The 16,824-nt window shown below is 51.2% G+C and overlaps 1 protein-coding gene across 1 annotated transcript in view; it reads right to left on the bottom strand.

Moving 5' to 3' along the window:
• The window catches only part of LOC117007700 (CUB and sushi domain-containing protein 1-like), a 124,948-nt gene that overhangs the window by 24,384 nt on the left and 83,740 nt on the right, over positions 1-16,824 (bottom strand). Inside the window, 9 exon segments of the mRNA XM_033081023.1 lie at positions 875-1,048; positions 3,579-3,752; positions 5,020-5,193; positions 6,896-7,090; positions 7,943-8,128; positions 11,672-11,860; positions 12,744-12,890; positions 14,550-14,738; positions 15,536-15,649. Of these exon segments, the coding sequence (XP_032936914.1) occupies positions 875-1,048; positions 3,579-3,752; positions 5,020-5,193; positions 6,896-7,090; positions 7,943-8,128; positions 11,672-11,860; positions 12,744-12,890; positions 14,550-14,738; positions 15,536-15,649 (1,542 nt within the window).

Below are 16,824 nucleotides of genomic sequence, written 5' to 3'. Positions count from 1 at the left end.
TGTTTGTTTGTTTTTTTGTTTTTTCTTTTTTTTACTGAGGATAATGAGGGTGGGAGTGGAAGAATTTCTTGTGAAATGAAGAAAAAAGGGAGTCCAGGCAATCCTGTGGGTTCTCACTCAGCAGCAGAGCTTGGAGCTGCAGCCCCAAATTGGGATTTAGATTATCCAGCAGGGAATAACTGATCCCAAACTGGAATTTCCATCATTCAGCAGGCTATAATCGATCCCAAACTGGGATTTAGATTATCCAGCTGGCTATAATCAATCTCAAAGTGGGATTTCCATCATCCAGCAGGGAATAACTGATCCCAAACTGGGATTTAGATTATCCAGCTGGGAATAACTGATCCCAAACTGGAATTTCCATAATCCAGCAGGCAATAATCAATCCCAAACTGGGATTTCCATCATCCAGCAAGGAATAACCGATCCCAAACTAGGATTTCCATCATCCAGCTGGGAATAATTGATCCCAAACTGGGATTTAGATTATCCAGCTGGCTATAATCGATCCCAAACTGGGATTTCCATCATCCAGCTGGGAATAACTGATAATCCAGCATGGTCAGAGATCCTGGATTAGGGGAATGCAGAGGGAGGGAGTGCAGGGTGGGAAGGGGATTTGGGAAGTGAACCTGAGTGCTGATCCCATGGGAAAAAGGGAAGAGGGCTCTGCCCAAAGCTGTGATGGAGGAAAAGCTGCTCCAGGGGGTCTGATGCCAAATTTCCCAGTTTTTCCCCACACTTCCAACACCTCGGAGGACGCAGCGAGGTGGGGAAACCCCAAGGATTGATCCATGGGATTTACAGCAGCCCCTGGGTGGTTTCCAGGGGTTCCTGGCTTGGAGCAATCCCAGAGAAGGGCCAGACTGACCTCGGCAGGAGGGCAGGGCGCTGCTCCACTGGCCATTGGCCAGGCACTGGGATTGGGAAGCTCCCTCCAGGCGGAAGCCGGGGTTGCACTGGAATTTGGCCACGTCGTTGAGGTTGAACTGGGAGCCCTGGGTGAGGCCGTTGGGGGGGTTGCCAGGGTGGCCACAGGTGATGGCTGCAAGCACAAAGTGGAAATGTCACTTATTGCTGGGGGAAAAAGGGGATTGTTCATTGGACAGAGTTCTGGAGGTAGGAGAGTATAAAAACGCACAGATCAATCCCCAAACACAAAGATTTGGGGGCTGCTCTGCTGAGATGCAGGATTACATTGAGAGAATGGGATTTTTGTAGGTTTTACTGGCACCAGGAATTCCCTGCATCCCTCTCCAGTGCCAGGATCCCACTGATTTACACCACATATCCCTCTCCAAAAATCCCAGCTCCTGCTCTTAATCCCACACCACCCCAGGAATCCCAAACTCTGCTTCTCCCTCCCTCTCTGGCTGCTCCCTGCAGGGAAAAGTCACACCTGGAAACAGAGAGAAAAGAGGGAAAATAGGAGGAAAATCACAATTCCAGCACAGAGCCTGAAGAGATGAAATCTGCCCCAAGTGGGAGAAACTTTGTGGGAAAATTTTACTCCCAAATCCCTGCAGTGAGGATTTTTCTGGAGTTATTTTTTTTCCCCCTGAGGTTGGTGATGACTCAGAATGATGTGAAGGGCACAGGAGCTGCTCTGGCAACTCCCAGGGAAGCAAAACCAATTCCAGCATCCCAAATACTTCTGGGAAGTGGCTGGGACACTGTGCTGTCACCTCAGCAGGTGACACAGGGAGGGCACTTTCATTCCAGCCAGCCCCACGGCACAAAAGCAAACTCAGGATGAGCCACCAGGAGATTCTTGGCTGCCTAAGGAATGTGACACCCTGGGACAGCTGAGGACAAAGCTTTATTGATCATTGTCACACTGAATGTCCATCAGGACAAATCTGGTTTTCCTGAGCAGCTGCCAGCACCAGGAGATGGAAGGGAAGATGAAATTCCCACAAAAGATCCATGACAAATCTGACTGCCCAGGCTGGGCTGGAGCACAGGGATGGGGATTTATTCCTGATCCAAGCTGGTGACAGGGAGATGAGAATGTCATAAATGAGAAATATGGAGTGCTGCAGGGAGCAGGGACAGGGTTGGGATATCACTACAGATCTTTGGGAATGGGAGGGATGCTGTCCCTGGGGAAATAAAAAGGTTTCCCACATTCCAGGGATCAAACAGAGGAGGTGAGTGCAGCAGGTTGGGAGGGGAAATAGCAGAACAGGGAATGGTGCTGTGCCCTGAGTGGGGTCAGTAAAGCCCAGAGCCCACAAGAGCTGGGATCAACAACCCCAAACAATTTCTGTTACTCCAAGGCCTAATGTGTGTAATAACTCAGAACTCCAGAGTGGTTTGGGATGGAAAGGAGTTTAAAGCCCATCCCATTCCAGCCCCTGCCATGGGCATGAGAGGAAATTCCAACCTTTCCAACCATTTTTTCCAAAAAAATCTCCAGCAGGATCTCAGACACCCCCCAGATTTTGGAGTCACCGCTAACTTTGCCAACTTAATCCTGACTTTTTGTTTTCAGGCTGGATTCTGCCAGGTCATTCTCTCCTTCCCATCCTGTTCTTGTTGTGCCCCAGCACAGAAAGCTCCAAACCAGACAGGAGAGATGGGAACAAACACCTGGAGCACCACGATATGAAATCCACGGATTGTGCTGCCCGTTGATAAGAAGATGTTTCAACTTATCAACACCTGAGAGCTGCAGGGAGTTGGTTAATTGGGTTATTTCCTGGGAAGATAAACGAGGAGGTAGCACAAGGTGATTTGTGGGGGAGCAGAGGAGAGATCCTGATTTTCCACGGACACTGAGCATGGCTCTAAAGGACTGTGACCACCAGGGTGTGTTTGTAGGGCTGTGCCTGCCTTTAACCCCAAAAAATCTCCTCTGATCCCACACCTTCAGCTGGGCATGGGAAGGAGAAATTCAGTGAAATTTCTGAACCACAAAGATCTTTTCTTGCAGAGGGATGATCCTGTGTAGTCTCTCTGACCTTCCTAGCCCAGCTATTAGGGCTGGAGGCTTCACTGAGTTTGGTGATTTTATGCAGAAAGAAAATCTGACCTGATTGTTCGGGAACTAAAAAACTTTAATACTAGAAAATAACAAAGAGCAAACCTGAACAGTTTGTACTGAACAAACCAGGAAAGATGGTACAGGGTGGCCTGTTCCATCCACGAGGGCAATGGTCAAAAGCAGGGCAAAGTTAGGGCATGGCAGGGGTATTTATAAACTTGGAGGAGGAGAGGATTCAGGGTGGAGTTTAGGGAGGGGGTCCAATAATGACGGTGATTAGGAATATTAAAATTATTGCAGCAAAAAGGAACCAACGATAACAAGAGCAACAGAGAACTTTCTGGCAATGATCAATATACTGGAACTGGAGGATTCTGGGGGTGGTTTTTTACTCACCACTACTGAAATGATTTTCCCACAGCCTTAACCCACGATCACCTACACTTTTACAGGACCTAACCCCAACAATCCTGCAAAACAGGACGGCGTGCACAGCCATCTGAGCTCTGCCCAGCCCCTTCCACAACCCTCTGCACAGCTCCAGGCTGGGCCTGTCCCTCCCAGGGCTGAAGGAATGACAAGTACTTACGCACACAGACAGGCGTTTTCCCGGACCAGCGGTGGTCCTGCTGGCAGATGCGCACGGACATGCCGATCAGGCGGAAGCCGGGCTGGCACTGGTACACCACGCTGCCACGGTAGTTGAAGTTCTCCCCGTTGATCTGCCCGTTCACAATGGGGCTGGGCACGCCACAGTGCCCGGCTGGAGAGGGGAAAACAGCAGGAATCACCCGGAGATCCCACCTGAGGTGTCACCAAAAGGTGATGCCCACACACCGGAGCGCCGCGATCGGAGATGCCCAGATTGGGTTGGAAAAGGTTTGAGGTTGCAACACAGGATGTGACAAAAGTTTGTGTTCTATCAGCAGCTGGGACAATGGTCTTTATTTCCAAAGGGGATCTCTCCTGTTCATGGGTCAGATTTTATAAACCAGCTGGGGCAGTGATCCTGATCTCTGTGGGATATCTCCTGTTAATGGGCAGCTGTTAAACCAGCTGGGGCAGTGTTCTTTATCTTTGCACAGCCCATCCTCCCTCCAGGAGATCTCTCCTGTTCATGGCCACTGAGTCCCAGGGCATGGCTGATAAAATTCCATCATCCCATGGGGAGATGCTCCAGCCAGGGGGAGGAGCCAAACATTTCCTACCCAGATAAAAACTGAGATTTGGAACATCAGAGCAGCCTTTCCCACTGGATCCCAGAGGAAAACCAGACCCTTCCACATCATCCCTGGAGCTTGGGAGGAAACTGCACCTTGTACAGGAGCACTGCTCCAACTGAGCCACATCTGTCACTGCAGGAGGATGCAGCCACCATGGGATGGGACTGCTGCCAACACCCTGCCTGACTGACGGCTGTCAGCTTGGATTCTGACTCTGGCAGGGCTTGGGTTTGTTCTTTGTAGTGCTGTATTTCTATTTTAATTTCCCTAGTAAAGAACTGTTATTCCTATTCCCATATCTTTGCTGAGAGCTCCTTGATTTCAAAATTCTAATAATTTGGTGGGAGGGGGTTTACATTCTCCATTTCAAAGAGAGGTCCTGCCTTTCTCAGCACACACCAGGACAGAAGGGAACACAAGGATCCTCCCTTCCACCATCCCAGGGTGCTCCAAGCCCTGTCCAACCTCTCCTTGGGCACTTCCAGGGATGGGGCAGCCACAGCTTCTCTGGGCAATCCACACCTGTTGTTTATAGGGAAGAATTCCATCCCAACACCCAACCCAAACCTTTCAGCTCCAGCCCCTTAACTCAACACCCTGCTGTCATAAATGAACATCCCCATCCCAAACCTCCCCCACCTATTGAAGACTCAAGAATCAACCTCTGCTTCCCTTTGACATCCACTCAAAACCCTACAGAACGGATTCCTCTTCTGACCAATCCCTAAAATCCCTGTCCCTGAGGTGCCTCCAGGAGCCTTTCCCACCCCCGTGGGTGCCAGCAGGAGATTCCCAAGGGACACCTACCCAGGCACCGGACCTCAGCCCCGCTCCAGAGCCCGTTGGCCATGCACTCCCTGACCCGGGAGCCCACCAGGGTGTAGCCAGTGTTGCAGGAGAAGATGGCAGTGGCCCCATAGCTGGTGAGGGTCCCGATCTTGTTCCCGTTGGGAGGGGTGGGCAGGTCCCCACAGGAGATAACTAGGAGAGATCCCAAAGGACAGTGAGCAAACAGGATGGGTTTTGAAGGATTGCAGCACCAGGAGTTATTGCTGGAGTGGGGAAGCTCATTAAATAATTCCAGGAATTGTAATAATTCCAGAGCCATGTTAGACAAGGTGACAAAAATAAGAGCTGTTAATATTTATGCTTCAGGACACGAGGGAAGCACTAAAGACAGGCTGGGAAGGAACCAAAGGAGTTTTTCACACCAGAACTTCCTCACACAGGAGTATTTTTCTGTCATTAACCCATTGCTGGGTGCAGCAGGCAGCCTGATTCCCAGAAAACCCACAGAATCATGGAATGGGGTGGCATGGAAGGGACCCTAAAGGCCATGAGTGGGGACATCTCCCCCGTCCAACCTGACCTTGGAATTGCACAACATTTCCAATTAAATTTGACACCCAGCTTTCCCCCACAATCTGAAATTCCAAAATCTGCAGCTCCCAGCTGGGTTTGTGGGATGCAGAAGCCCCTGCAAGCCCAGCTCCCCCTCAGAACTACAGCTCTTGATTTTATCTTCATTTTCTCTGCCTTCAAGCTCTGCAAAGCCTCCAGAGCTCCCGCTGGGTGCTCCTGACCTCGGGGCACTGCCAAGATCCTGTCACTTGGATTTAGGTGGCAATAAGGCTGAGGGAACAAAAGGAGGTCAGGCTCCTGCTCCTGGAGCTGAAGGAAGAGCTGGCAGGGGGAAAAACACATCTGTCACCCACGCCAGCAATCACAGCTCCACAAACAAAGGCAGGCAGCAGGGAAGGAGAGGTTTTGCTGTTTCTGTCTGCACTTGGCGAGAAAAACCCTCCACCTCTGACAAAAGGAGAGATCCAAAGCACAGCAGTGGTGTCAGAACAACTGAGAGCTGCTGGTGTGCCCTGTTGGGTTTGATTTGCAGGTGACACTGTTACCCTTGTAAACCTGGTGTTTGTGTGAGAGCTGAGGCTTGACAGCAGAATTCTTTATCTTTCCTCCTCAAAAGCCCTGACTTCAGAGCAGCTGTGGCAGCGAAGCTGCTGGGACCCCACAGCAACAGCTGAGCTGAAAGGCTTGAGATCCCAGAGAAGTGCTGGGATTAAACCAGGGATCAGATCCAGACATTTCCTGCATCCCAATTCTCTTCCAGCAGCTCTGCTGTCTCCACCTCAGCTGCTGCCAGGAGTAATTAAGTCCTAGACAACAGCAGGGACACCTTCCATTATCCCAGTTTGCTCCAGCATGGCCTGGGACACTTCCAGGGATGGAGCAGCCACAGCTTCCCTGGGAAATCCATTCCAGCAATTCCTCATCTTCACAGGGAAGGATTTCTCCCCAAAACCTGAACCAAACCATCTCACAAATGCACAAAATACCAAACCATGATCCACCTCAGCTGCTGCCAGGAGTAATTAAGTCCCACCTCATAGCAGGGACACCCTGCACTGGCCCAGTTTGCTCCAACCTGGCCTGGGGCACTTCCAGGGATGGAACAGCCACAGCTTCCCTGGAAATCCATTCCAGCACTTCCCCATCTTCACAGGGATGGATTTCTCCCCAAAATCTGCACCAAACCATCCCATCCTGTCCCCAGAGGGCACCATCTCCTTGATCACCCACCAGCACCACCCCCAAACCCGCGGGGCTGGGATTCACTGACCCCAAACACAAAACCAGCCCCGGTGCCACCCTGGGGTGCCCCTGCTCTTACTTTTACAGGTGGGCACGGGCTCCCCGATGCTCCAGGTGCCGTTGGCCTGGCAGCTGATGACCCTCTGGCCCGTGTAGTAGTAGCCAGGGTCACAGATGAGCATCAGCTGGGCGTTGTAGTGGTTCTGCACCTCGTAGGTGAGGCGCCAGCGGCCGTGCTCCACCGCGATGCTGCTCACGTCGGGACACGTCACAGCTGAAAATGGCACAGAGAAAATGGCACAGAGAGCTGGTTAGGTGGGGTTTCAACTCCCCAAATATCCAGGTGTGGTGGGTTTTTAATGAGGGGAATATTTGAGAATATATGGAGTTGAGAATTGAAAGGAAAACTTTCCAGACCGCATTAAAAGTGGCGATGCTGCCTGAAATCCAAAAAGGAAAAACCTCTTGTAATGGTGTTAAAATAACAAAATGAAAAAGTAGAGCTTTATTTGGAAGCTTCCAGGTGCCCCTGGGCAGTAGCAGTGGCCAGGTGAGCATTGCAGTGGTTCTGCACCTCGTAGGTGAGGTGCCAGCAGCCGTGCTCCAGCGCGGTGCTGCTCATGTCACAGCTGAGGGGCAGGGGGATGGCACAAGAAAATGACACAGAGGAAATGACACAGAGAGCTGGTTAGGTGAGGTTTCAACTCCCCAAATATCCAGGTGTGGTGGGTTTTTAATGAGGGGAATATTTGACAATATATGGAGTTGAGAATTGAAAGGAAAACTTTCCAGACCACACTAAAAGTGGTGATGCTGCCTGAAATCCAAAAAGGAAAAACCTCTTGTAATGGTGTTAAAATAACAAAATGAAAAAGTAGAGCTTTATTTGGAAGCTTCCAGGTGCCCCTGGGCAGTAGCAGTGGCCAGGTGAGCATTGCAGTGGTTCTGCACCTCGTAGGTGAGGCGCCAGCAGCCGTGCTCCAGCTCAGTGCTGCTCATGTCACAGCTGAGGGGCAGGGGATGGCACAAGAAAATGACACAGAGGAAATGACACAGAGAGCTGGTTTCAACTCCCCAAATATCCCAGAAGGCCTGGCTGCTCGAGGGCAGCCCAAAGGCCACTCACCCACACACAGAGGGGGCTGGTTGCCGTTGCTCCACACTCCCTCCTGCAGGCACTCGGTGCTGGGCTCGGCGCCCGCCTGCAGCTGGAAGCCCTGGTTGCACTGGTACACGGCCTTGGTGCCCACTGTGTACTCCTTCCCAAAGACAACCCCGTTCCTCGGGGCTCTGGGGACTCCACAGGAGAGAGCTGGGGGAAAAAAAATATAAAAATATTAAAAAAAGCAAGGAGCTGCTGGTTTTATCCAAAAACAAAATCGTGCATTCTGAACTTTCCTGCTGACAAACCCCTGACAAGTGGGGAGTGCCCACCTGTTGGGAAGGATGAAACAGGAAAACCTTGTCAATATGATTGCCTGGCAAAAGGTTCTGAGAATATGGAAACCATAGGTGAGATTGAAATGAAAGGCATCTCTGAGACACCAAACCTTAATTACTAAATAACTAGAAAACAATAGGATGGCCAGTTGAAAGCAATCCCCTCTTGAGTGAACAATTCCCTCTGCTTGCAGACAGTCCAAAGGTCAGGATCCCAGGGATGGAGCAGGATCCCAGGGATGGAGCAGGACCCCAGGGCACAGAGCAGGATCCCAGACAGGATCCCAGGCACAGAGCAGGACCCCAGGGATGGAGCAGGATCCCAAGGATGGAGCAGGATCCCAGGGATGGAGCAGGATCCCAGGGATGGAGCAGGATCCCAGGGATGGAGCAGGATCCCAAGGATGGAGCAGGACCCCAGGGAAGGAGCAGGATCCCAGGCACAGAGCAGGATCCCAGGGCACAGAGCAGGATTCCAGGGATGGAGCAGGATTCCAGGGATGGAGCAGGATCCCAGGGATGGAGCAGGATCCCAGGCACGGAGCAGGATCCCAGGGATGAAGCAGGACCCCAGGGATGGAGCAGGATCCCAGACAGGATCCCAGGGAAGGAGCAGGACCCCAGGGAAGGAGCAGGACCCCAGGGAAGGAGCAGGATCCCAAGGCACAGAGCAGGATCCCAGATACAGAGCAGGATCCCAGGGATGGAGCAGGATCCCAGACAGGATCCCAGGGATGGAACAGGATCCCAGGGCACAGAGCAGGATCCCAGGGCACAGAGCAGGATCCCAGACATGAATCAGGACCCCAGACATAAATCAGGATGCCAGGCACAGAGCAGGACCCCAGGGATGGAGCAGGACCCCAGACATGAATCAGGATCCCAGACATAAATCAGGATGCCAGGCACAGAGCAGGACCCCAGGGATGGAGCAGGACCCCAGACATGAATCAGGATCCCAGGCACAGAGCAGGACCCCAGGGCAGCTGTCAGGGCTGGAATTGTGAGCAGTGTCAGCTGCAGAGGCAGGAGCAGGCCCGTCCCTGGTGGTGACAGCAGTGTCACTGCTCAGTGTCACCGCAGCCATTCAGGGCTGGCCAATCCCTGCCCAAGGCCTGCTGTCTAGACAGCCTGCCAGGCTGAATACCAATGGCTCTCCCAGGGAAAAGAGAGCACCTGGAAAATCCAACCTCTCCTTTGCCACCCCTGCTGTTCCTTTTTCCTGCACCATTTCCATTTCCTGCTCATGGGGAGTGGGGGGACCTGAGCCCCACCAAACCCTGCTCCTGCCTGCTCTTCATTCCCTCAATGCTTCCCAAAAATTGTCCCTTGATTTATCCCCAGGAAACTGAGGCACAGGGTGGGACAGGAGCTCCAGGCCAGCGGGGCTGAGCTGCCTCTTGCCTCCTTTCCACGGAATTATGGAATGGTTTGGGATGGAAAGGAGTTTAAATCCCAGCCCAGCTCCTGCCTTTGCTCTCTCCATCTTTCCTGGGAGCTGAATCCCTCCCTGAGCTCGTGTCCAGCTTCCCTTTGGATCAGGATGGAGCAGCAGGGATGCTCCCCACTCATTTTAAATCAGCTCCAGAGCACTCACAGCACCAGCTCCTCCTTCAGGGGTGCAATTCCCAAAGAGCCAAAGTGCTCCAGGGCTCCACACGGAACAATCCCACTTTTCCTGATGGTTTGGAAGTGCAGGGATGCTGCCTGAGCCATCTCTGCTCCCTGGCAGCTCCCACATGGAACAATCCCACTTTTCCTGATGGCTTGGCAGTGCAGGGATGGTGCCTGAGCCTTCTCTGCTCCTTGGCTGCTTTCCAGGGAAGTCAATGCAATTTTAATCCCCAGCCTCAGCCCCCTTGGAGTGTTCAGAGCCACCAGAAGGCTCCTTCAGAATAAAGATGGGAATTTGAGCAGGTGGAGGGAGAGGTGGGAGCAGAGGGAGCAGCAGGAGATGCAGCAGCAGAACCCCCTGGGCACAGAACCCTGTCCCCCAATTCCCACACCTGGAATTCGCTCTGTGCTGGGCAGGACCTGGCACAGAGATCCCAGAGAATGAGCAGGAAATGTGGGAGGAACAACTGCACACCCAAATTTTGGATGGAGCCACCAAGAACCACCTGAATCCCCAAGAATTTCTTCCCCCTTGACACACACAGAGCGAAGAGGGAACTTCCAGGAGAGGGAAGGGAATTCCAGTCAGGAAGCAGAGCAGCTCTCATGCTCCTGGAAGCCTTTCCAGATTCTTCCAAGCCTTTTGGATTCTTCCAAGCTTCTCCTTGGCTGTGTCTTCACTGAGTGACCAAACACTTCTACACCAAGGGCCTTGGGGAATTTTTCCTCCCCCATCCCGAGCCCTTCTCTCCCAGCTGCTCCCTTCCCTCTTTGCCATCTATCCCCAAATCCTTGGACACAAGGATCACCCCTCAGTGCCCACCTGCAGCTCCAAGCCTCTTCTCAACATGGAATTCCAGGAATTCCAACAGCAGCATCTTCATACAGATGAGGTTTTTTTCTTTCCCATCCTGAGCCCTTCCCTCTTTTCTCCCTCCCAGTTACTCCCTTCCCTCTTTGCCCTCTATTCCCAAACTCATGGACACAAGGATCACTCCTCAGTGCTTTGAGCTTGTTCTCAACATGGAATTCTTAACTGGAATTCCAACAGCAGCATCCTCACACAAATGGCAACTTTATTCCTCTTTTTCCACTCCCAGTTACTCCCTTCCCTCTTTGCCATCTACTCCCAAATCCTTGGACACAAGATCACCCCTCAGTGCTCTGTGCCTGTTCTCAACAGCGAATTCCAGGAATTCTTAACTGGAATTCCAACAACAGCATCTTCACACAGATGAGGTTTTTTTCTTCCCCATCCTGAGCCCTTCCCTCTTTTCCCATTCCCAGTTACTCCACTCCCTCTTTGCCCTCTATTCCCAAATCCTTGGACACGAGGATCACCCCTCAGTGCTCTGAGCTTGTTCTCAACATGGAATTCTTAACTGGAACTCCAACAGCAGCATTTTCACACAGATGGGCTTTTTATTCCTCTTTTCCCACTCCCAGTTACTCCTTTCCCTCTTTGCCCTCTATTCCCAAACCCATGGACACAAGGATCACCCCTCAGTGCTCTGAACCTGCTCTCAACATGGAATTCTTAACTGGAATTCCAACAGCAGCATCTTCACACAGATGAGATTTTTTTCTTCCCCATCCTGAGCCCTTCCCTCTTTTCCCACTCCCAGTTACTCCCTTCCCTCTTTGCCATCATTCCCAAACCCATGGACACGAGGATCACCCTTCAGTGCTCTGAACCTTCTCCCAACACGGAATCACCACAATTCCAACATCGCTTTTTTTTTCCCCCCACCGCTTTTCCAGGGCCTCCTGGCACTGAATCCCAAGCCATCCCTGCTCTCACCTTGGCACAGGGGGATGGCTTCCCTCCAGTGGAAGTGGCCCTGGGGGTGCTGGCTGCAGGTGGTGGTGCTGTGTCCCACCAGGCGGTAGCCGGCGTCGCAGCCGAAGCGCACGGAGCTGCCGGGGCGCAGCCCCGAATGGCTCAGGATCATCCCGTGGGCTGGAGGCTGGGGGAGGCTGCAGTAGGGAGCTGGGAAAGGGGGCAGGAAAAAGGAAAACAGTCACAGGATGAGCAGCATCAGGGTCATTCCCTTCCCAGTGCCAGGAGTTACACCCAAAAAATGAGAATTTTGAGTTTCCCAAAAAAACGAGAATTAGTGATGGATAAACGCAGAGCTCTGGTCTGAGCCCCACCCAGCTCCAGGAATGAGGAGTTGTTTCTGATAATTAAATATTCCTTAATTAATCTGCTAAGCAAAGTCTGGACAGACTTTACCACTCCCTCATCCAGAAATCTTTCCCAATTTCCAGCCCCTGGCATCAACGATTCTTCACATCAGGCTTCTGATTCTGGAGAGTGGCTGGGAAATGAGCCAAAGCTCCAGGGTTTCTCCTGGAATTTCTCCTGATTGTGGCCCCACAATCCTAGTGCTGGTTGCTCCAGAGTGGCTGAGACAGGAGCCACAGCTCCAGGGTTTCTCCTGGAATTTCTCGTGGCTGTGACCCCACAATCCTGGTGCTGGTTGGTCCAGAGTGGTTGAGACAGGAACCACAGCTCCAGGGTTTCTCCTGGAATTTCTCCTGATTGTGACTCCACAATTCTGGTGCTGGTTGTTCCAGAGTGGTTGACAAAGGAACCACAGCTCCAAGGTTTCTCCTGGAATTTCTCCTGGTTGTGACTCCACAGTTCTGGTGCTGTTTGCTTTGGAGTGGCTGACACAGGAACCACAGCTCCAGGGTTTCTCCTGGACAGACCCTGCCTTTCCCATCCTCTCCAGCTCAGAACGCCCCCGCCTTGGCACCTCCCTCTCCTTGGCAGCTCCTGCCCTCCCAGCCGGATCTCTGCAGGAATCCCATGGATTCTCCTGCCCCTGGAGCTGCTCCTGCTGCTGGCAGAGGCAGCAGGGACTCACCTGAGTAGCGGATTTTGAAGCCTTTCCTGTTGTAGGCATGGTCGGAGGACCAGCGCAGGAAGACGCTGTTGCTGCTGCTGCTGACGGTCAGAGGGGCAGAGTAATTCCCACTGAGGGACAGCAGCAAGGGGCTCTGCCCTGAGGGACCTGGGAGGAAAGGGGACAGGGAGAAGGGAAAAGTCACAGCAGCAAGGGGCTCTGCCCTGAGGGACCTGGGGGAAAAGGGGACAGGGAGAAGGGAAAAGTCACAGCAGCCATGGGGCCACTGCTGGGGCTCGGTGTCCCTGCAGCAGGAACGGGCACAGGGAGATTTTTCCCTGAGGAAAGGCAGCTCCCAGCTCCCTGTGGAGCTCCAGGACTCACAGCCCGCTCCTGGGAATCACAGGAAAAGCTGGATTGGCTCCAGGCAGGAGCTCAAGTTCCTCATGATGACCCCAGGAGCACCAGCACAGATCCTGTGGTCTGCACTGGTCACCCTGAGAATTCCCTCCCCACTCCTAAGAACTCCTGGGCAAGGAGAATCCATCCCCTGTGGATCTCAGGGATGAGAATTCCCACTTCCCCAACTCATTCCCTGTGGATTCAGGGATGAGAATTCCTACTTTCCCAACTCATCCCCTGCAGCAATCTCTGCTGCCATCCCTCTCTCAGGAGTTTCCCAACTCCCACCCCTTTGGAAAAATCCTTCAGCTCCATCCAAAAAACCCCAATTGTAGCTATTTCCTTATGGCAGGAATCAGTGAGCAACTCTCTGCAGGAGGTTCCAGGTGGGAAGCTGGCCCTGGAATGCTCCTTCCCCCTTGACCATGTGTCTGGGGTTCCAATACAGGGTGTGATCAAAGGTGTCTGTTCTGTCACCATCTGCTGATCTCTGTGGGAGATATTCTGCTAATGGGCATCCATTGAAACCAGCTGGGGCAGTGTTCTTTATCTCATGGGATATCTCCTGTTCATGGCCATGGTTTATAAACCAGCTGGGGCAGTGTTCTTTATCTCATGGGATATCTCCTGTTCATGGCCATGGTTTATAAACCAGCTGGGGCAGTGTTCTTTATCTCATGGGATATCTCCTGTTCATGGCCATGGTTTATAAACCAGCTGGGGCAGTGTTCTTTATCTCATGGGATATCTCCTGTTCATGGCCATGGTTTATAAACCAGCTGGGGCAGTGTTCTTTATCTTTTCACAACCCATCCTTCCTCCAGCCAGTCATTTTCTGCTCATGGCCATTGAGTCCCACTGTGGGACTGATAAAATTACTGCATCCCATTGGGAGTTGCTCCAGCCAGGGGGAAGAGCCCAACATTTCTTACCAAGATAAAAACAGAGGGTTTGGGACACTAAGGGAGCCCTTTCTCCACTGGACTCCAGAGGGAAACGGGATTGCTCCACATCACCACTGGAGCTTGGGAGGAAACTGCACCTTGTACAGGAGCACTGCTCCAGCTGAGCCACATCTGTCACTGCAGGAGGATGCAGCCACCATGGGATGGGACTGCTGCCAACACCCTGCCTGACTGACGGCTGTCAGCTTGGATTCTGACTCTGGCAGGGCTTGGGTTTGTTCTTTGTAGTGCTGTATTTCTATTTTAATTTCCCTAGTAAAGAACTGTTATTCCTATTCCCATATCTTTGCCTGAGAGCCCCTTGATTTCAAAATTCTAATAATTTGGAGGGAGGGGGTTTACATTCTCCATTTCAAAGAGAGGTTCCTGCCTTTCTCAGCATACACTTGTCCTCCAAACCAGGACAGAAGGGAACCCCAGGAAGGTTTGGGATGGAGGTCAGGGGGGGTGAGTCCCTTACCATCAAAGATCTCAAACTCATCAAACTGCTTCTCGCTGAGGAAGTACTCGATGGTCAGGGAGATGTTGTAGCCTGGCTCCACCTTCACCAGCCAGGAGCAGGTCTGGAAGTGGGGGTAACTCCCCAGGAAGCTCTGGCTCAGGATCACCCCGGTGGAATCCGTCAGCAGCTGGTTCATGGGGCAGTGCACTGGGAATGGGAAGGAAAATTCCTGTTTTTTCAGAGGGAAGATGGAAGCACAAGGTCTGTGCTCAGCTCATTCATGGGGCAGTGCACTGGGAATAGGAATGGGAAGTAAAATTCCTGTTTTTTCAGGGGGAAGATGGAAGCACAAGGTTTGTGCTCAGCTCATTCATGGGGCAGTGCACTGGGAATGGGAAGTAAAATTCCTGTTTTTTCAGAAGGAAGATGGAAGCACAAGGTCTGTGCTCAGCTGGTTCATGGGGCAGTGCACTGGGAATAGGAATGGGAAGTAAAATTCCTGTTTTTTCAGGGGGAAGATGGAAGCACAGGATCTGTGCTCAGCTCATTCATGGGGCAGTGCACTGGGAATGGGAATGGAATGGAAAATTTCTGCTTTTTCAGGGGGAAGATGGAAGCACAAGGTTGCTGCTGAGCCCGCTCAAGGCAGAGCACAACCCCTGCACTCCTTGATTTTTGGGGCTCCAGGAATCCCAAAATCCCACAAATAATTTGTCACACTTAAAGAAAGGAACAAACCACTCCCACTGCCTCCATTCACACCTCTCCCAAAACAAAAAACCTCTCCAGAAATCCCTGGAAACTGCTGGAACAAAGGCTGGAACTGCAGCTCACCCCCATGGAACTGCTCATTCATGTTAATTGTTAATTAGGACAGGAGAACTTGGTGATCTCGCTCCCTCCACCCAAAATTCCTGGAGATGGGAAAACGAACCCCAAGGATGAAAAGATCTGCAGGGGAATCTCCCCCTGAGCAGGGAGAGGTGGGATTTGGGGAATTTCACCTTCACAGGTGGGTGGGGGTCCCTCGAAGTGCAGGTGGGTGCCCAGCTTGCAGGTGAGGATTTCGTTCCCTATCAGGGTGAAGCCGGGCAGGCAGCGGTACCGGACGATGTCACCTGGGAAAGGATGGAAAACAGGGATGGGAACGGGAAAAAAGGGAGATTATGGGATGAAAAGGGGGAATAGAGGGATAAAAGGGGGAAAGGCAGGGATAAAAGGGGGAAATAAAGGGATAAAAGGGGGAAATATGGGAATAAAAGGGGTAAATACAGGGATAAAAGGGGGAAATAAAGGGGTAAAGGGGGAAATATGGGAATAAAAGGGGAATTATGTGAATAAAAGCAGGAAAGGCAGGGATAAAAGGGGGAATAGAGGGATAAAATGGGAAAATGCAGAAATAAAAGGGGTAAATATAGGGATAAAGGGGGAAATGCAGAATAAAGGGGTAAATATGGGAATAAAAGGGGTAAATATGGGAATAAAAGGGGTAAATAAAGGGATAAAGGGGGAAATAAAGGGATAAAAGAGGAAATAGAGGGATAAAAGGGGGAAATATGGGAATAAAAGGGGGAAAGGCAGGAATAAAAGGGGGAATAGAGGGATAAAATGGGAAATACAGAAATAAAAGGGTAAATACAGGGATAAAAGGGGTAAAGGCAGGGATAAAAGGAGGAAATGCAGGGATAAAAGGGGAAATATGAGAATAAAAGGGGTAAATATGGGAATAAAAGGGGTAAATGCAGAAATTAAAGGGGAAATAGAGCGACAATGGGGTAAATGCAGGGATAAAAGGGGTAAAAACGGGAATAAAAGGGGGAAATGCAGGGATAAAAGGGTTAAATATGGAAACAAAAGGGGTAAATGTGGGAATAAAAGGGATAAATGCAGAAATAAAAGGGATAAATGCAGAAATAAAAGGGGAAACAGAGGGATAAAGGGGGAAATATGGGAATAAAAAGAGGAAAAGCAGGGATAAAAGGGGAAACAGGGATAAAAGGGGGAAATAGAGGGATAAAAGAGGTAAATTCAGAAATAAAAGGGGTAAATACAGAAATAAAAAGGGTAAATACAGGGATAAAAGGGGGAAAAAGAGGGATAAAATGGGGAAATGCAGAAATAAAAGCGGTAAAGTCAGGGATAAAAGGGGAAATACAGAAATAAAAGGGGGAAATATGGGAATAAAAGGGGGAAATAAAGGGATAAAAGGAAATAGAGGGATAAAAGGGGTAAATATGGGAATAAAAGGGGTAAATAAAGGGATAAAGGGGGAAATAAAGGGATAAAAGGGAGA

Source organism: Catharus ustulatus, chromosome 26 (genome assembly GCF_009819885.2).
Source record: "Catharus ustulatus isolate bCatUst1 chromosome 26, bCatUst1.pri.v2, whole genome shotgun sequence".
Taxonomy (NCBI): domain Eukaryota; kingdom Metazoa; phylum Chordata; class Aves; order Passeriformes; family Turdidae; genus Catharus; species Catharus ustulatus.
This window is presented reverse-complemented; position numbering and strand designations above follow the sequence as displayed.